General features: G+C 46.9%; 1 protein-coding gene across 13 annotated transcripts in view; it reads right to left on the bottom strand.

Moving 5' to 3' along the window:
- APBB2 (amyloid beta precursor protein binding family B member 2) overlaps positions 1 to 19,005 on the bottom strand; it is a 346,284-nt gene that overhangs the window by 14,925 nt on the left and 312,354 nt on the right. Inside the window, exon 1 of one of the 13 annotated variants that reach the window (XM_079152825.1) lies at positions 6,952 to 7,799. The exons of the other annotated variants lie outside the window; for them this stretch is intronic. Coding sequence (XP_079008951.1) covers positions 6,952 to 7,007 — 56 coding nt within the window. The 5' untranslated portion in view covers positions 7,008 to 7,799. Of the gene's footprint in view, positions 1 to 6,951; positions 7,800 to 19,005 lie in introns of those variants that run through there. 13 annotated transcript variants of the gene reach the window in all.

The raw sequence follows: 19,005 nt of genomic DNA, 5'->3' as shown, positions 1-19,005 counted from the left end.
GGTGCCGCGGATCCTCATTATTTAAAAATGCTCTGGTAGCCTCGCAGACCAGGACACAGCCTGTCCCCAGGATGGCTGAGGTTTCCTTGGGGGGCAGGCATGGAGATCGACCACTGGGGTGTGGCCAGAAAAAATGTGGGCTCCATGAGGGAGAGCTGGTGAGCCAGACTGTCTGGCATGAGAAGTGTCCCCTGGCCTTGTTGGGCGGGCAGCCCTGCCGTGGAGCTTCCTGTCCCTGGGCTCGAGGTCAGGGCATCTTGACCTGGCTGTCACACAGACGCTTTAAGCCCAGCCAGTCCATGCCTGGCCTCAACATCTGCCCCCACCTTCTCCGGCTTCCTCATGGTGGCTCTCAGGTGGTGTCCTCCACACTAGAACCAGACTTCCTGCCCTTTCTCCTCCATGCCAACTGTGTGGGGCCTGTGGTGCAGCCGGGGGTCTGAGCTTCCTGCCCTCCCAGCCCTGTGTGCTCAGCTCATCGCTCCAGGCAGGTCCTCTCATCCCTGTGCTGTCTTCCCCGCTGCCTCTGCCGCTCCCTGTTCCCCACGGCTCCCTAACACACTGCACCCACCCTGGGTACCCAGTGTACCTGGTGTGTCTCCTCACAACTCCTTGAAGCTCCCCGAAGATGATTTGTGCCTTACTCCTCCCCAGTACGTGGCAAGGCCAGGCAGTAGTACCGTCTGCTGATGGAGGGCCCCTTCCCTGGGGCACAGAGCCTGCTTCTCCATCCTACTTCCCAAGGGGGAGCTAGACTGAGCCCAAGGTATGAATGGGTTCCCTGACGGCAGGTGGAGGGGTGGTGTGGGCCAGGAATGCCTTCCATCCTCCTCTCGCCCACCACTGAAGCAACGTATTACATAAAGAGAAACGATGTACTCTTGCAGACCGCGCTCCAGGGAAGCCTAGTTTGGGGTTCTCTTCCCTCTTGCTACTCTCGTTCCTCTTGTCATGATGGAGCACACGCCAGGTCTCAACACACAAGCCTTGCCCTTTAAACTTCCATGATCAGCTGCCATTTGCCTGAGGTCAAATCTCTCTGAAGCTTCCTGTGGTCACCCTTGGAAAGTCCAAAGCTCTTTGGATTCTAAGAGTTGTAAAATCTGCCTTACCACTGTTCCTCTAACTGAGGAGCTCTCCCTCTGCTCCAGAAAAAATGGGTCTCCGTGTCCAAGCACTGTGGTAACATCCATTTCCTGGGGACCACCGGCCCTCCCTAGACTATCCAGAGCACGCCTGTCAGCATGGCCACCTCTGAGATCTGCCTGGCCCTCCGGCCCTGCTTGTGACTAAATGCGCACGGTAAGTACTTCCGTACCACAGAGGCTAAGGGCTTATTATATCCTATCTCTTGCAGTGACTGTACAGGTCTCCACTGTGTCTGTCCTCTCTAAGAGACAGCAGAGAACAGCCAGGCCAGTGGATCAACCGGCAGCTCCACTTCCAGTTCATTCCTGGTTCCCCTTAGCTAAATAGGTTGAGCACCTCTAATCAGAAAATCCAAACCCCAAATCCCAAACTGCCAGGATGCCACAAGTGGAAGACTCCATACAACGAACTTTGCTTCATGTAGAACATTGTTACAAGTATTGTGTGGGGCTGGGGTTGTGGCTCAGGGGTGAGCACTTGCCTGGCATGTGTGATGCCCTGGGTTCAATCCTTGGCATTGCATATAAACAAACAAATAAAATAAGGGTTCATCGGACAACTAAAAAGAAAATTTTATAAAAATGTTGTATGAAATTACCTTCAGGTTATGTGTGCCAGGTGTATGTGAAACAAATAAATTTCGTGTTTGGAGATGGGTCCCATCCCTAAGTTATCTTATAGTGCACATGCGAATATTCCAAAATCTGAAACACCTCCGGTTTCCAAGCATCTTGGGTAAAGGATATGCAATCTGCGAACTCAGGGCACAGGGTGAAAAACTTGATTGCTAAGGTCCCTCCCTGACACTGCCATTCTGATATCAGCTTCCAAGGTCCAGTACTCTCCCTGTGACTGCTGGCAGGCCCAAGGGTGATGATCCCAGCGACTGGAACACGCCCCAGTGGATAAGCAGCAGATCATTCCTATCAAATGTCAGCTTTGTGCCCTCTGTTCTTTCAAATGTAACCCCTGAGGCATAATTTATAAGATTACCATTATTAATCTTCATTTTCCTTTGGCTCAGGGGAAGGTGATGAATGACTTAAGGGTGACCACGTGGAGCCCACATTTCCCTACAGGAGAAACTGAGCACCTCAGGCTTGCTTTGGAGGAATTCTCGCATGTTTTTTACAGCCTCATCTCCTTCTGTTTGCTCTCAGGTGCCAGACTGACAGGAAGGAGGCAGAAGTCCGTGGTCCATGATGCTGGGTGAGACTAGCAACTAACTCTTCAGAGGCTGCATCTGCTTCTCGGGGAGAAAGAACTTTCTCCTCAAGATGTTTGCAAATCTTCCATGGGACATAATTTGAGTTACACTAAAATAGTGTCAGTCCCAAATATTGAGGTCTGTAGAGGCAGCGAAGCCTTTCCCTTGGACTGGGGGCTTGGACACACTGAGTGACTTCCTCTGTGTACAATGGAACACCCAGCAATAGAATCTGTTACTGAGAACGAATTCCAGATGCCACTTCACTGTTGTTCTTGAAGTTCTTTCAGCATCTGCCTTCTGAAAAACACTGCTGAGGCAGACCTGATCATGACTCCTCTTCTCTCCCAAAGATGTTCTTGTCCTCAACCCTGGAATTTGTGAGAAGGGCCCTTGCAGATGTATTAAATGAAGGCTCTGGAGACAGAAATGTTACCCTGCATTCTTTGGGTGGCCTCATGAAATCACAAGGGAAAGGAGGGTACTGGCCCTAGACGTGAGAGAACAGGAGCAGGGGCAAGTCAAGTACAGCAGGAAAAGTCAAGGAAAACGATCTTCCTCTAGAGTCTCTAGAGGGAACAGAGCCTGCCGATGCTGAGTTTTAGCCTAAAAGACCCATTTTAGACTCCACACCCACCATTTTAGACTTCTGACCTCTAGAACTGTAAAAGAATAAATCTGTGTTGCTTTAAACCATTTAAGCTTCAGAAAGTTTTGTTACAGCAGCGAAAGGAAACTAAGACAGCTGCCATTTGGTTGTACACTCTAACTTAATTATATGATATCAAAGATTAGTGTGTATATATATATATACACACACACACTAATTTTGAGATACAGTTCTACTAAATTGTCCTGGTAGCCTTGAACTGCCTCAGCTTCCTGAGTAGCTGGGATTACAGGTGTGCACCACCACACCTGGCTTTAAAGGTTTAAATTTTAAAAAATATTCAATTCGCTTCCACAATTACCTTCTAAGACACTATTAGGTCCCAGGCACCACTGGGTACAAATGCAGACAGACAAGGCTGCAGGCTAGGAAGCCACTGTCTGGCGTTACTGACCGACGGTGACATGTGAGCTGGTGTCTTTAGGTAGACCTTGCCAGGGTAAGGACAAGGTAAGAAGGATGGTTCAAAGAAAATTTAAGTGAGCATGAGCAAAGCCAGGAGGGTAAAAAAGCCAGGAGTGTTTCAAAGAACTCTCAGCTGTCCTCTGTATACATCTGTGGCACTGTGGGGAGGCTTCACAGGGAGGTCGCAGGGAGATGCCCTGGACTCCACAATCAGTTTGCACAGCACCTTGTGTCCTGCCAGGATTCTGGCCCTTACTCGGAGCCTGATGGAGAAGATATTTAAAGGCCTGTTGTGCTGGGTGTGGTGGCCCCCACCTGTAATCCCAGTGGCTCAGGAGGCTGAGGTAGGAGGATGGCAGCTTCGAAGCCAGCCTTGGCAACTTAACCCTAAGCAACTCAGCAAGACCCTGTCTCAAAATCAAAAATAAAAAGTGCTGGGAATGTGGCTCAGTGGTTAAGTGCCCCGGGTTCAATCCCTAGAACCAAAAAATAAAAATAAAAAATAAAAAAATAAAAGCCTCATTGCATCAGGAGGAGGAGGATGCAAAGAGAAGATGGAGGAAGAGCGCGGCGAGGGGTAGGGAAAGCCCAGGAGGAGGTGGGGGTCCACAGACGTCCAAGCAAGGACGGTCATGGCGTCTCACTCCATCTGCTTCTCGCAGTCAATGGAATCATGGCGTTTTCACCCATAAACCAGGAAGTGAACGGTTTGCAGCTGTAGCTTCTGTCTCCTTTTTAAATTCTAACAGAAGCGAGTACCAGAAAACAACTCTGTTAGCCATTTGATGACTGAGCCTGTGTGTTCCCAGCTCTTCCTGCTCTTGTCCTTCTGCTGTTCTCCCTGGTAACGATTCCCCCAGAGGACCAGCCTCAGGTTCTGCTGGAGAAAAATGTCAGTGCTAAGGCACTTCTGACAGCCTCAGATTTCTTAATGGCAAAGAAAAAGGACCAAAGATTGCTTTCATTGTCCTCGGCTGAGCAGCATCCAAGCTGCCCTCTAGGAGCTGGGTCCACCTTCATGGAGTGAGTCAATCAACAATTCATTATTCAAATTGCTCTAGTAAAATCCAGCCAAGATGGACCCTCTCCCAGATCTCTCCCCTGCAATTCTCAGGGTGAGCAGGACTTGCTTATGTGTTTACCTCTCTTCCCCAAAATTTAAGAGGCCTCTCATCTCCTTGGCTGTTACACAGGCTAACTTGTCAAAGCCCTTCTACAGCAGCCCTGACAGGCGGCACCTGGAGCATCTCAGGGCTATGAAGTCTCATTTCCGTAACAAATCAGCCTGTCCTGTTGTTGGAAGGCCCTCAGTGAACCAAATATGTTTTTTGTTTTTGCTTTTTCCTAAGTGAGACACTGAAACCTGCCTCCTTGTAGCTTCTGCTGGTTGGAGCAGTTTTGCTTTGTGGAGACGCCTGGGACAAGCTGCCCTGTCTGTCAGCACACGCCAGCCCATGCGACTGGCACTGAGCCCCTTCTCCACCCCTGCCCCACCCGGTCGGCCGTCCCCCTCATGTCCCCAGCACTTCATAACATCTTTCATGTCATTCACACTTGCTCAGGTCGAATACAGGTTTTTCTTCAGGGAATCTGTGAAGTCTGGCATGTGGTAGGCATTTGCTACGTGGTGGACACTACCATAGAGGGAAAAGAAGTCAAAGAGAAAAGCCCACTTTGAAGTACTGTCTCCTTAGCCAGAAAGCATGTTTCAATAAACATCTGCAGTCATCTGAATTAAACTGACTTGCCAAGATGAACCCAATTACTCTTTCCTTCTGGTTCCTCTTTTGTGAAGCTGTAAGGCACCAGAGTTCTTACCAGGGCAGACAAAAGGTCCCTCCTACAAATAAGGAAAAAAGGGCAGCAAAGGGATTTAATCTGAACATTGTCCCAGACATGGAAGACCTATATAAACTTAAATATAGTACACAATATAGGACATATAATTATGTAATGATCATGATAATAATGTTAATATAATAACATACATATACTCTAGATTATGAGTTCCAGCCTATTTCAATATTCCTCTGTCAATTTTGTTCAAATATCTGCAGAATTGAAATCCTGAGATATAATGAGCTAAACTTTGAGCCTTTTTAGATGAAGGGCTTTCGATCCTTTTTGCTTCACCTGCACAGGGCCCAGGGTGGGATCTGACAAGAATTCAGAAGGTGGGTCCACTCAAGTGTAATTACAGGGCCCCTGGGCTCTCCCAACACATGGTTACTAAGATATGAGGCCTGGCAGAAAAATCAATCCTTTCTTCAAGACTGTGTGCTCTCACTTTCTGATTATACTTTGAAATTTTTGGTTTGGGGGTGGGAAGAAGAAAGTGCATGAGAAATTTCATCTTAGACGGCCAATCAGAATGTCTGTCTTTGGGGTTGTTTTCTTTTACATTTAACCCAACATCACAAGCACCACGTGCAGTATCACTGATCACAAAGCTCAGACCCCTGCTTGGTGAAGCTCAACCCCCTTCCTCTTCAGGCACATTCACGAGGTGCACAGATGGTGCAAACAGCAGATGTGAAATTCTACCACCTGCCCCCATCAAGGTGCTTTGGGCCAACTGGAATGCATAGCCCTCTCTTGTAGAGTCTTGCTGTTAATATTCAGAGCAATGGTTTCCCAGGAGGGAACCTGAATAAACAGAGAGGGTAGGAACCAGCAGATATCTAAAAATAGCCTCTCCACTGACTGGGGTGGATCTTGCCACTGCTTCAGGTGAGGAGTGCACAGTCCTCCCTGGCCGGGAGCTGGAAAATGAAGACAAGTCCTCTGGCTGTGTCCACTGCAAGCAGCTGCCTGCGTCTAACAGTGGTGCTACTGTCCCATGAGGACTTGTCTTCATTTTCCAGCTCCCGGCCGGCCCAGGAGCTTACCTGAGACCGACACTAATGCAAAAAGGAGATCAGCTTTGCAGCTCTTCCCTACGCCCAGCAGGCACCACCTATAATACTCTTTCAAGGTAAAACTTCTCAAACATCTTTCTTCCAGCAAAAATGGAGGTTTTCTGAAGTGAGCGAGCTACTGAAGGTAGAGCTGAAGGCTTCCAAACACTCCTAATACTTTAGCTAACAGTGATACTGAAATGAGTGCCAAACCTTACCAACGAAACTCCAGCAGCGTGTAATGTCAGCACTAAGAGCAGTTCTTCCAGAAGCATGGAAGTCCTCCGTACATGACACGATGCATGACATGGAACACTCCTATCACATTTACTCCCTAGCGAGCTGATTAGGGTTGTCAGTTGTTAGCAGGGGTGACCAGGTTGCTGTTACATCACGGGCCCACCACCTTCCCCACACAGGTCAAACAGTGGAGGATTAGGGACCTAGACGAGACTCTGGGCTTGTTTTAAATGATGGTGATAAAAGGTTAAACAAAACAAAACAAAACAAAAGTTCTGCCTATCAAAGGCAGGGACTGAGGATGGTGATGTGCATGGAGAAAAGCCAGTGAGCTTTGCCAGACAGAGACACCAGGAGGGAGAGGAGGGGAAATCGGCGGTTACCTCTCTCTGAATCCAGGAAGGCATGAGGGAACAGAGCAGAAACAGCACGTTAGCATCCACACTGCAGCCGGCAAGTCTCAGCAGCTCTGAGCACCGACAGCCCATCTTATTTCCCAACTTTGCAGCAATTAATAGCCTTTCGGTGCTTATTTTAGCTCAACTCTTCCACCCAGAAGAGTGTATTTTGAGCCACCTTACGATGAAGCCAAGAGATGCCAGCTGAATTTACAGAGGCAACATATCAACTGGGGGAGGTAATCAAGCTTAAAATATCACAGTCAAGTGCAGGAAGCTGTGTGCAGTCAACACTGGCACAGGACTTCTCTTCGTGTCCCAGCTCCACCCGCTCCCAATAAAAACACACAGAAACCGTGACAGGGACAGAGCCTTACCTGTTCCACAGCACTCGGGACGTTCTGTTGGCAGGGCTACAACACTGCCACCCAGGGCTTTCTCTTAGAGGGCAACAGGGAGGGAGGCAGAGCAGAAGGTCAAGGGCAGAGGTGGGAAGCGGGAGAGCCAGTAGATGAAAGGGGACAGAGAAGCAGCAAGAGGACAGAAGTGAGATGTAGAACAGTCCCGGGTTGGGGACAGCCAGCTGTGAGTTCTATCCCCAGAGCTGTCCCGAGCTGCCAGCATTCCTAGTGAAGGCCCTGAGCCCTCGCTGATGGCTCCTTTCCCGACACAGCCAATTTGCAGGGGCTCCAGGGCGAGGGTGCATTATGCATACGCAATGGACTGAGGAGGCAGGGAGCCCCAGACGCCCAGGAGGAGGAAAGGAGACCCGCTCTCTGCTGCGCCCTGTGGCCAGCGGGGCCTTGCAGGACTGAGGGCTGAAATTGTGGTGTGAACCCCCCAAGCACACCAGTGAGCCAGAGCTGCACACACCGATACAGAACGACCTGGACATGCTATTACATGGCGGGCGGCGGGTGGCGGGAGTGTACGAACCGGAGCGGCAGTTATATGGTCTCAAATGGAAAACCTCAAAAAGGTGGAGCATGCATTTTTAAAATTTTTTTTAGTTGTAGATGGACACAATTCCTTTATTTTATTTTTTAAATGTGTGCTGAGGATCGAACCCGGTGCCCCACGTATGTGAAGTAAGTGCTCCACCACTGAGCCACAACCCAGCCCTGGAGCATGTATTTTAATACACGCATAGTAAAAAAACTGAAACAACGCAACACCCAAATTGTCATCTGGAGGGGAAAATGTGGAGGATTTATACAAGAAGCACTTAAGAATTTTTTTTTTTCTGATAAACAGGTGTTTAATGATACGTTGCTCTTCACAGAGATGACTACAGAAACTTTTTTAAACTATAATTCAGGACTATATAACCATGCACCACAGATATGAAATAAACTAGTTTCTTACAACTACCTTACGAACACTGCAACCTTTCTTCTCTCCAAAATAATGCTAATATCACATGAAACCAGTTATCAAGGGGGGAGCCAGAAACCTAGATCTATGGAAAAAACTATAAACAGAAGGAAAAATAGTAGTTCAGTGGTTTGGTAAAAGCAGGGAATTCAGTGCCCTTCGCCGTGCTGCTTTGCTCTTCTTGCTCTTTTGTCTCTCTTCTTCAGCCCATCCATGTTAACTCTCGATAGGTTTGAATACGCCATCTGAAACTTACTCACTTCTTTGGAGCTCACCACCGTGCTCATCTTCTTTCTCCCATCCGTTGCTCTCAACAGACATTTGTCGTCTGAGGGCTCAACGCCCTCCACAGAACCCTTCCTCGGTGCGGGTTTAGTTCGACCATCATACTTCTTCAAGGTGATGTACACGCTGCCCGACAACCGACACTTCTGGAAGAGCCTGGTCAGCTCCGTCAGGGACTGCTCGCTCTCCAGCAGCACCATCGCAGTGCTGCGGGACCCTCCCAGTCAGTATATGAATTTTTTAATAAAATATGTATGTATCCATCTCAGTATTAAAGGGAAATCACTGTGGTGCTCGTGCTAAAACTTATGACAATGATAAGACATCTAGTAACTACCTTTTATTGAGCTCCAACTCTCGGTGTCTCCTAACAGCAACCTGACAAAGTCAATGTTACTGTTCTCACTGACACAAGAGGATACAAATTCAGAGAGGTTGAGCAATTTGGCCAAAGTCACACAGCTAATATGTGGTGAAGACAAGGTTTGATACAGGCTATGGGATTCTTAAGTCTAGTCTTCCTAGATGTACTAATGATGGGGTGACTCACACTGTATAGTCCTATAGCGCTCTCTAATGGTTTTTCTCCCAAATGGCCGACCCAGAAGGTCCATAAGCACAGATGTTCCAGGCGGGGCCTATGGGTTTGGAAAGAATCTGGGATGGTGGAGGAATAAGAACCTCCTGCCATTTGGTGAACTTCTGTTGGGGAAAGGTAGCTGGAAATTCCCAGGAGAAGCTCTTTAGGCTGAGGAAGTAGACGAGCCACACTCCTCTGGGTACAGAACTTGCCTCTCTTGTTTGCCCAGTGTAGATTTCCTGGGTTCTCTCTACGTGCCCAGCATGCTATGTTAGCAATTACACCCCTGAGGCCCGGATTCTCACACTGGTGCCTGGCACCGAGCCACCGGGTCATTAGGTTAAATGAGGTGACGGGGCCTGCGTGTAGCAAATGAGCTGCAACCACGAGGCCTCGGCTGGGCCACGGGCATCGCAGGTGGATGTCTCCAACCGTGAAGGGGCAGTCACCTCAGCAAGGAGCTGTGACCCTCCCTCCCACTTCCTGGACACCATCTCCCACAGGATGACACAGAGTCACCTCCAGCTCAGGTCCCTCTGAACTACCTTGGTCCCACCTTGCCAAAGCCAATCTCTGGAGGCAATGTAGCTTAGCAGCAAAGGACCCAAAGGCCTCGATTTTGTTTCCAGTTTGAACAAATGGCTGTGCAACCTTCTACAAGGGACTGGCCCTTTCTGAGCCTTGGGTTTCCCGACTCAGATGAGGGGCTCCAGCTGCCTCCTAGTGCTCAGATTTTTTTCAGAAAAGGATTCAAGTACTTTGCCTCTCACAATAGAGAAGAGCAGGCAATGTTCTTTGAGTACCTTTTTTTTTTTTCCTCTGGGTACTGGTCAGGGGCACTCAACCCCTGAGCCACATCCCCAGCCCTATTTTGTATTTTATTTAGAGACAGGGTCTCACTGAGTTGCTTAGTGCCTCACTTTTGCTGAGGCTGGCTTTGAACTCATGATCCTCCTGCCTCAGCCTCCCAAGCTGCTGGGATTACAGGCGTGCGCCACCAAGCCCAGCTCTTCGACTACCCTTTGACTTATGCCAGTCAAAAGTTTTGAATTTCTTACTCTTAACAAAATGCCTACGTCAAGTGTATGATAAAAACTGCCCAGGAGCACTCCGCCTCAAAGACCCGAGGATCCAATCTTTTCCTCGTGTGTAAAATTACTATTGCAGTCTTGGATATTTTAAGTCAGACTCATCGCTAGTGATTCATTTCAGGAACTCCAATTGATAAGTAGCCACTGTGTTTCCCCCACAGGCAGAACTTGGAAAAACGATACTGCAAACTTTGAACAGTTACTTCTTTGGGGGTTAACAGACACTGCTTGATTTTAGTGTGAAGTGAAAACCAGCCATAGATAGAGACTTGAAAAGATCTTTGAAATGTCATTCAAAAATCCTGAAGAGTCACAGCCAGTGGCTGCTGCTCCACCAATTCAGCACCTTATAAATTTGCTGGGAAAAAACCCATCAGTCCAAAGCCGGGCTTCTGCACAGGACCAGCCATTCTAAGAGCGCAGGGGCTAAATTTAGAGTCAGGCACAAGTGTCCTCCCTCCTCACTGTACGAGATGCCAGTGGGAGGAATTAATCTGGGGATTAATTCCACAGCAGCCACATGCCCCAAGGCTGCTTGGTCAGCATGCTCTCGTGGCTGCTCCTTGGGTAAACGACGACAGGAGTAACTGGCAATGTTCTCCTAACATAAGCCTGAAACCAAAGAACGTCTCAGCACGTTTCGCTGGGAGTCCAAATGAATAGGAAATTCCCAAAAAACCACCACCAGAACACACCAGAACGGCACACCAGAACGACAGTCTACTGCAGCTTTCTGGAAGTGCACTCCATCCACTCCTGGTCCCCTGGCACGGTCACCACATCTTAGGCAACCCACGATGGTCCGCTTTCCATGACTGAGCAGCGGAGAGCAGAGGCCAGGGCTCACCAGTGCTCACCCTGCTCTCCTGAAGGAGTGCTTTTGATGCTGCCGTCCACTACCAGGGGGTCTTCTGAGCCAAGATCACCGTTATTCAAGGGCAAATTTAAAACTCTAGGCCATGACAGTTTGTTTTCCTCCCCCAGTTTCACCCACTCCGCTTTGTGATTGACATTTTCTAACTGTCCCTGGTCAGGCCCTTGGCCTCTTTTTTCTTCAGCGGTATTCACATCCTAAGAGAGCAGTGAGGATTCCGTGTGAGTTAATCCAGAGAAGGCTGCAGTGAGGGAGGCGGTGTGGTCTCCCTGTGTGGGAGTGAGCAGGGAAGGCAGGCCAACAGAAGGTTCCGAACTTGTTTTGAATCAGGGAACTTTTTGGTGATAACACTCCAGAAAAAAATGTGCATGAACTCACAATTTTATGTACCATTTTGAAGCAGGGTAGAGCTAGAAATGTTTGTTAATTCCTGACGCTCATTCTTAGACCCCTGCAGAATCTGTACCCTGCAGGTGAAGGACCTCAGCATGGAAATGAATACCAAATTTATGCAAATTTCCCATCTGGTTCCTGGTGAGAGTCAGAGGATTCAGGATAAAGGGTCTGTCCTTCGGAAGACCAATGGGTGACAGAACACCTGCCCCAGACCAAGTGTGCCTCCCCTTCCCAAGCAGGCCCGCCTCCACCTGTCCTGCCTCCACCTGTCCTGCCTACTAACGACAGGGCGGCTATTAACTCAGGAGCACGCAGTTCCAATGTGCTAAGTGTGATGCTGAGGTTTCTAATGGTGCAGGGTTATTGAAATTCAAGGCACATTCTTCTAAACAAAGGACCTTCTCATGCCACTGGAGAGAAGACAATCGTTACCTGTCAGCCTACTGATGAGGGGAAAAAAAGAGTAAAGCAACTAGGAAATGGCTATTTTTTTAAAGCCCATCTTTGAAGAGAGCAAGAATTAGGGATTCTCCGCTTTTATCTGTGTTATTACAGATTAAAACAAAACAGAAAAAAAACCTTGCTTCACTGGCTGAGAGAAAGGACACACACAACTTAGGGTGAGTTTTTAAGGGAGGGGGACTCATGCCGAGTGAGTCACTGTTTCAAGGTCAAAGTTTAGAGTATTGTCAAATAATAAAGTTACGGAGATTACACCTGGATTGTGAAGCCACAGGCTGGCTTCCTGCCTGACAGCAGAGGTGGGAAATCAAAGCCCCCACACCAGAAGGCCAATCTAACGCACAGAACACGTGGACGCCTCGAGACTCTGGTTGGGAACAGAGAGGGTGACGGCTCTCCAAAGGGGAAAGAGGGTTTCCGTGCAAGAAGTACCTTAAAAGCAGGAGCTGCTAGCAAGTCACAGACAGGACTCCTAGGTAAAGCCAGTGCTGGCGGAGGCTCCGGTCTAGGACACTTGCTTCCCTCTTTCCTGATTAGCTGGCTCTGTTCAGGATCCCTGGAGAGGTGGCTCCAGACCTTTTCTTCTCTCTCTGTCCCTTTGGACTTCGGATCCACTACTGCAGGCCTGTTTAAATTCCCTTCCCTATATACCCTGCTATCCCCTGGCCTGCAATCGCCCCCAAACTTCCTGCCTCCCCCACCCCCCACATCCACATGGGGCTCTCAAGCACACAGGCCTCTTCCTGCCCTGGGGCCTCTCTGCTTGCTGTTCCCACTGCCTGGGCTGCTCATCACCCCAAATCCTTGTGTGGCAGACTCCTGATCATCACCACCTCCAAAAGAGCCCTCTGGACCCCTGAGACGCCAACTCTCAGGACCACCTCAAACGACCCTGCTTATTCACTCTCTCTCCTTTTCTCTCCCCACAAAGAAAGGACAGTCCGTGTGAGCAAGAGTGTTTTTGCCTTGATCATGCACCCGTCACAGAGCAGACATCAAGGGACATGTTTGAAAGAATGGGCACATATCTGAATGAGGTGAGGAGGATGCTCTCTCTTATTCCTGATTAAGCTGGGAAGAACCTCAAGCAACAATGCCTAGGCAGTGGGCTGGATTTCTCTTCCTCCTCCTGCTGTTTATCACAGAACAACATTTAAAAAATGGCTTCAGTTCACATTCCATTTTCATGTCATCTGAAACAATGCTAATAAAACATATATTTCATTGGAATGGGCAGGAGGCAAGTTCAGGGAAGACCATTAATCTCCTGTGACTCTACTTGAAAGCAAAGCAAATCTGTTCTCTGATCATCTCCAGCAGAAACGACAACGATGTTTCCAGGACCCCAAACCAGATTCCTTCTTTGGGACATTTGTCTAAATGAAAAACAGCTCCTCTGCTCCTAGAAATCAATATATGAATTTCCCTTGTATATTGATTTCTATGAAGATTTACCGACTCTTCAGATACTTTTATTTGTATTCTAAGAGAAAGAAACCTTTGCTTATTATTTAGGGAAAAGACCTCAAACAACACATCCACACATGCTGGGGCAGAGAACTGACAGAAGGCCACACTGGGCACCAGTGGGTCCACAGGGGGCCATTATCTTCTTGATATGGTACAAAAGAACATACATTTTTTCCCCCTTAGTTAGTGAGGTTATTTTTATAGTCTCTTATTCCATCATCTTCTTTTTCACTCCCAATAGGATCAAAAAAATCTTAAGAAAATAAAGCCTATAATGCCACCACTGTTCCACCCCACTTTACTGACTGGGTTTGCCTCCCTGTTACTGTCCATATTCATTCACATTTGACAACCAGAGTAAATAAAGCATTGTAAAGAAGAGTCTCGTGTGGGTGAGAAGCCTGACCTTCTGCAGGAATTCTCTTTGGGGACTGGTTTACAGCACACCAGAGCTGGCCAGAGGTGACTGAGGCTTCTTATTTATAAAAGACAAGAAGTCCCCAATTTAATTGTGAGTTCCACTCAAGTCTTTAGGATAAGGGGTTGGCAAACTATGACCAGCCAAACCTGCCCCTCTGTTTTGTGATGAAGCAACACTGAAACCCATACCTCTCATGCATGGGCTATGGACACTCACTGGCTGCCACCACAGAGGTGGGCAGCTGTAACTGAGACCAGACAGTCCATGGAGCCTAAGAAAATGACTATAAGGCCTTTATAGAAAAAGTTTGTGACCCCTGATCTAGGTGATGATCTGATTCAGGCATGAATCATACAATGTAGGCAAGCACTGGTTAAATAGTTTGTAGAGCCCAGTACAAAAAGGAAAATGCAAAACTCCCTGTTTAAAAAAAATTACTAAAAATTTTAAGATGGTAATAGCAGAACAGAAACCAAGTGGACTCTGCGATTGGCTAAGGTTGTAGAATAAGTCTTGTCAAAGATGACAAATTTCAGGACTGGCTAGAAAGTATTCTGCTAATGTATTAGTCTGCTTCGTGTTGCTGTAACAAAATATCTGAGGCAGGGTACTTTATACAGAAAAGACATTTATTTAGCTCATGGTGTGGAGGTCCAAGAAGAGCACAGCACCAGCATCTGTTCAGCTCTGGTGTGGACTTTCTGGCTACATTGAAACAGGAAGGATAGCATCAGGGTGGGAATATGTGTTACAGGGAAATACCACTTGGCAAGACAGGACACAAAATTTAGGAGAGGGGCCAAGTTCACTTATAAAAATCCACTCTCAAGGGACTGCCCTTGAGACCAACATTAATCCCTTTACCCGTGGCCTCATTTCTTTACACTAGGGTCTACCTCTTAAAGGTTCCACCGCCTCAATGTCACCATCCCAGCCACCACACTTATGAGTCTTTGGGGACACCCTCAAACTACACCATAACTGTAGCAACCAAGGTGCACAGATAAGATCTTTTATAATTTGCAAATTCCGTAAAACCAAAAAATCAGGTTGGGTATGCAGCTCAGTCATAGAGCTCTTGCCTAGCACCCATGAGGCCCTCGTTTCAATCTCCATTACTACACAAAACAAAACAAAACTCCTTTTGCTCAACTGAAATCTTACATGGATACCCAACACGTGAAACAGCATCCATGTGGATCTTTGCCCAGCTATTTTATTTTGGTGGGTACCAGGGATTGAACTCACTCAACCATTGAGTCACATTCCCAGGCCTAATTTGTATTTTATTTAGAGACAGGATCTCACTGAGTTATTTGGCACCTCACTGTTGCTGAGGCTGCCCTTGAACTCTCCATCCTCCTGCCTCAGCCTCCCGAGTCCCTGGGATTATAGGCATGTGCCACAGTGCCTGGCCTGCCTTGCCCAGTTATTTTATTTCACAAAGGTCATGAGCAGGCTGTGACTCTTTGAAAGTATCAAGGGAGAGAAGGATGAAAAACAAAACCCACCAGAATCCTCGAAAACAGCATTTTCAGGTAGTTTGGCAAACAGATGCATGCTTGAACATGACAGAATCAGGCCAACTCAGCCCCAATTGTCAACTGTGCTCACGGCAGCTGCTTTTCTCTATCATAATTATTTCAACTGTCATAATTTATTCATCCCCAGACAAGCCTACATGTTGTAGGGTAACCAGTCCAGGCTTCCAGAGTAGGAAGGCTGGCAGCCCCCATCACTCCTGCCCCTTCCCATCTGTTCAGAATACTGACTGCAGACGGAATATTTTCTGCATCAATATATTTTGCAAAACCAAACTAAAGTTGTTTTCAAAATCAAAGTTCCCTGGCAAAGATGCTATCAGCTTTCAAGTTTGTAACTCTAACTAAAGGGGGGGGGGGCAGAAAATCCCTTCAGAAACTCAGCACAGATGGCCCTCAACTTACAATGCTGCCACTTGATGATTTTTCAGCTTTACAATAGTGTGGAAGTGATACATGTTCCGTAGAATCTGTACTTCCAATTTTGATCTTTTCCCAGGCTAGCAATACGCAGTACAACACTCTGTTGTGATACGGGGCAGAGGCAGCAAGCACAGCTCCCAGTCACTGACACACTGATGTATTGTGTTGCTAAGCCAGGAAGGAGGGTCAGTAGGTTAGGTGTACTAACTGCATTTTCAACTTATGATATTTTCTATTTACTATGTGTTTATTGGGATGCAACCCCCTTATAAGTTGAAGTGCACTGCATTTTGTTTTTCTATTTTACACATAAAAGGAAATGACTTTTCTGGCCTTTAACATTACTAAGGAGTCAAATCTCTGATTTGCAATACCCATAAAACAAGTTTCATATATGAGAGAATATCAGTGATTGGAGCTACAGAGGATGCAGAGTGTGAAATAAATAACTTCAGATGCAATTATCAATGGTTTCTTATAAAACTGGGAACAGAGGCAGAATAATTTCATATAGATTAAGGCTTAAACCTGTCTTCTTTTCTTATCTTGATCCTTTATTTTTATGCCCAGGGACAGAGGGCTCAAAGGTCTAATAACCAGTTGAGAAGGACAGTCAGGGCACTGAAAGGTAAAAATGTCCTGGAGAAATGGCCAAAGGCACAAGGCTCCCCAGGGTATGTCTGCTCATCTATGTTGCAGAATAAAACAAAATTAAGACAAGGTCTTGACACAACATACATTTAAAGAGAGTTCTTCCATTATTTAATAACTCTGTCCTTGAACAATCATTATTTCTATTAATATGTATTTCCAACAGAAATAACCAGTGAATAGCTCTAGATCACTCGCCTTCTTGAATCTTCTATAGTCAACTCTGTTAGTTCAACCTCCACTATTTCCTCCACCTGGCTGCCTCTCTTCACGCCCTCTACCATGGTGTTGCTCTCACCTGGACCAGGGCTGGCTAACTGACCTCCAACTTCCACTCCTGCTTCCAACATCCCTTCCCCTTAACAGCACTGCCTGACATCTTTCTGTATGAAATCAATTAGATCACGGCATCCCCCTGGGTGTGACTCTTGAAGGGCTTCCTGTGGCCATCCAAATAAAACCCAGATCTTCAACTACAGTCCAAAAGGCCCATCTGATCTTGTCTCCACCTGCCTCGTCTACCCCAGCACAGACCACTGGCCTCCTTGCTCCTGGCCCTTTCCTCAGACCTTCCCACCTGCTTCCCCCATGGCTGGCTTCTCACCCTGCCAGCCCAGCTCACCAATGGCCTCCTAGGATGGGCTGCCTCCTGGTTGCTCCTTCCCCGCTAGGCTCTTCTCTGTTGCATCACGAGGCTGTCTTCAAGGAAGTCATCATAATCTGTACAATTCTGCTTCCTAAGTTGTTTTTCTGACTTATCTTCTGTATCTGTGACTAAATACCTTGTCTGTCTCACTTTCTTGCAAACTTAAGATGTCTGGCACATAGTAGATGCTCCGTATCTGCTGAGCAGCTTAAACTATAGATTATAAATGCCAAGATGGCCATAATTAAACCCTAAACACAGACAAGGAAGCATTTTCATCTACATTCATTCATCTGCCCATTTGACAATTTAATTATTTATGCAGAGCATCCTATGCCAGCTATCACGCTAGGGCCTGAGACACCCAAAGGCCTGAGAACTTCACAAAATTATCATATTCTGATTAACACAGACTCTGAAAAATAAAAACAAACAAACAAACAACAACAAAAAAAAAACAAGTTACACTACTGTTTAGTATGTGGTCCTAGGAATTTGTGGAAGAGTCTGAAAACCCAGATGAATAAGAAGTTATTTGCCACAGTTCACTCTTTAAAACTCATGAAGAGTCTATAGAGAATAAAGAGGCATTTTTCAAACTGTGTTCCAGGTCCCTTCACTTGGGAGTCATCTCTTTACTTTAGGGAGACTGTGGACAGATGTAAAGTTTTGCTCAGGCAGCGGTACAGAATGAGATTCATTTTCTTGGGGGTTGTTCAAGGTGAAAGCTCACTGAGGTGAGAGCAAGAGACTGTGTGCTTGATAGTTTTGGTGACAGACTACAGTTGTCACATTTAAACAAACAGTGCCATTGTTCAACCTCTCAGCTCTTTGCAGCTTCAAACTTCTTTGAGAGGTATGATCAAGGCAAGGAAGTTCAAGACTGACTCCTGTGAAGAATAACCGTCTGGTATGATTACTACTTCTGCCCTTGGAGTGGAGATAACCTGGCCTCCACCTGTTTGCACCTACAGCTCTGGACTCAGCTGACCTCCAGGGCAGCAGCCAGCAGCAACAATTGTGTTATCCCCAGGTATGCTCTGGTTCAGAGGACCTGAAATGTGCTCTATGGCAGTGTGAGCCCCAAGAAAGACAGAAGTTAACTGCTGTGTTTACCACTTAATCCCCAGTGCCAATGCCCACATGCAGCAGACGTTCAATAAACACCTGTTAAACAAATGATCTCTACTGCTGAAAAGCGAGAACATTCCTCCTCCAAAGCTAGAACTAACAGTGTGCCAGGCATCAGAAAAGTGGGGCTCTCACCACTGAGCCAAGAACCATTGGCACCTTCTTTTGTGCAGTGGCTGATGCTTTGTGGAAAGTCCTTCATCCATTAAAGGTTTAATTCACATTCCATTTTGGAGAACGCGGTTATGGGCAACTTTTACAAAATTGCAGCTGAAGTTCACAAATACAGATTTAGGGCTGTTTTTTCTCACAATATATTGTGCTTCTAACTTCTTGGGAAGCCCACAGGACACACCTTTCCAAAGGCTACTAATTAAAAGGCAGTAAGGAACAAAGATCTGAACTGTAGGAACACTTAGAAATGGCTTTTCTGTCAGAGCAATGGTGGAGGAGGGACAGACTGCTCACTGGTCTAAGAAAACCCAAAAAGGAACAGGCAGAACCCCTCATTCATGATCCAAGTCAAAGCCGGGCTGCAGCTGCAAGAGTTATAAAAAGAGGGGAAAAGACTAATGGGATTGCCTTCTCCTTCCGCCTTCCACCAAAAACAGTAATGAAGATTCACAATTACACATTAATTAGGGGATCAATAAACGTGCCTGGTTACAATATTAGCATGAGGAAACAGATAATA

This window comes from Sciurus vulgaris, assembly GCF_902686455.1.
Source record: "Sciurus vulgaris genome assembly, chromosome: 9".
Lineage (NCBI taxonomy): Eukaryota > Metazoa > Chordata > Mammalia > Rodentia > Sciuridae > Sciurus > Sciurus vulgaris.
This window is presented reverse-complemented; position numbering and strand designations above follow the sequence as displayed.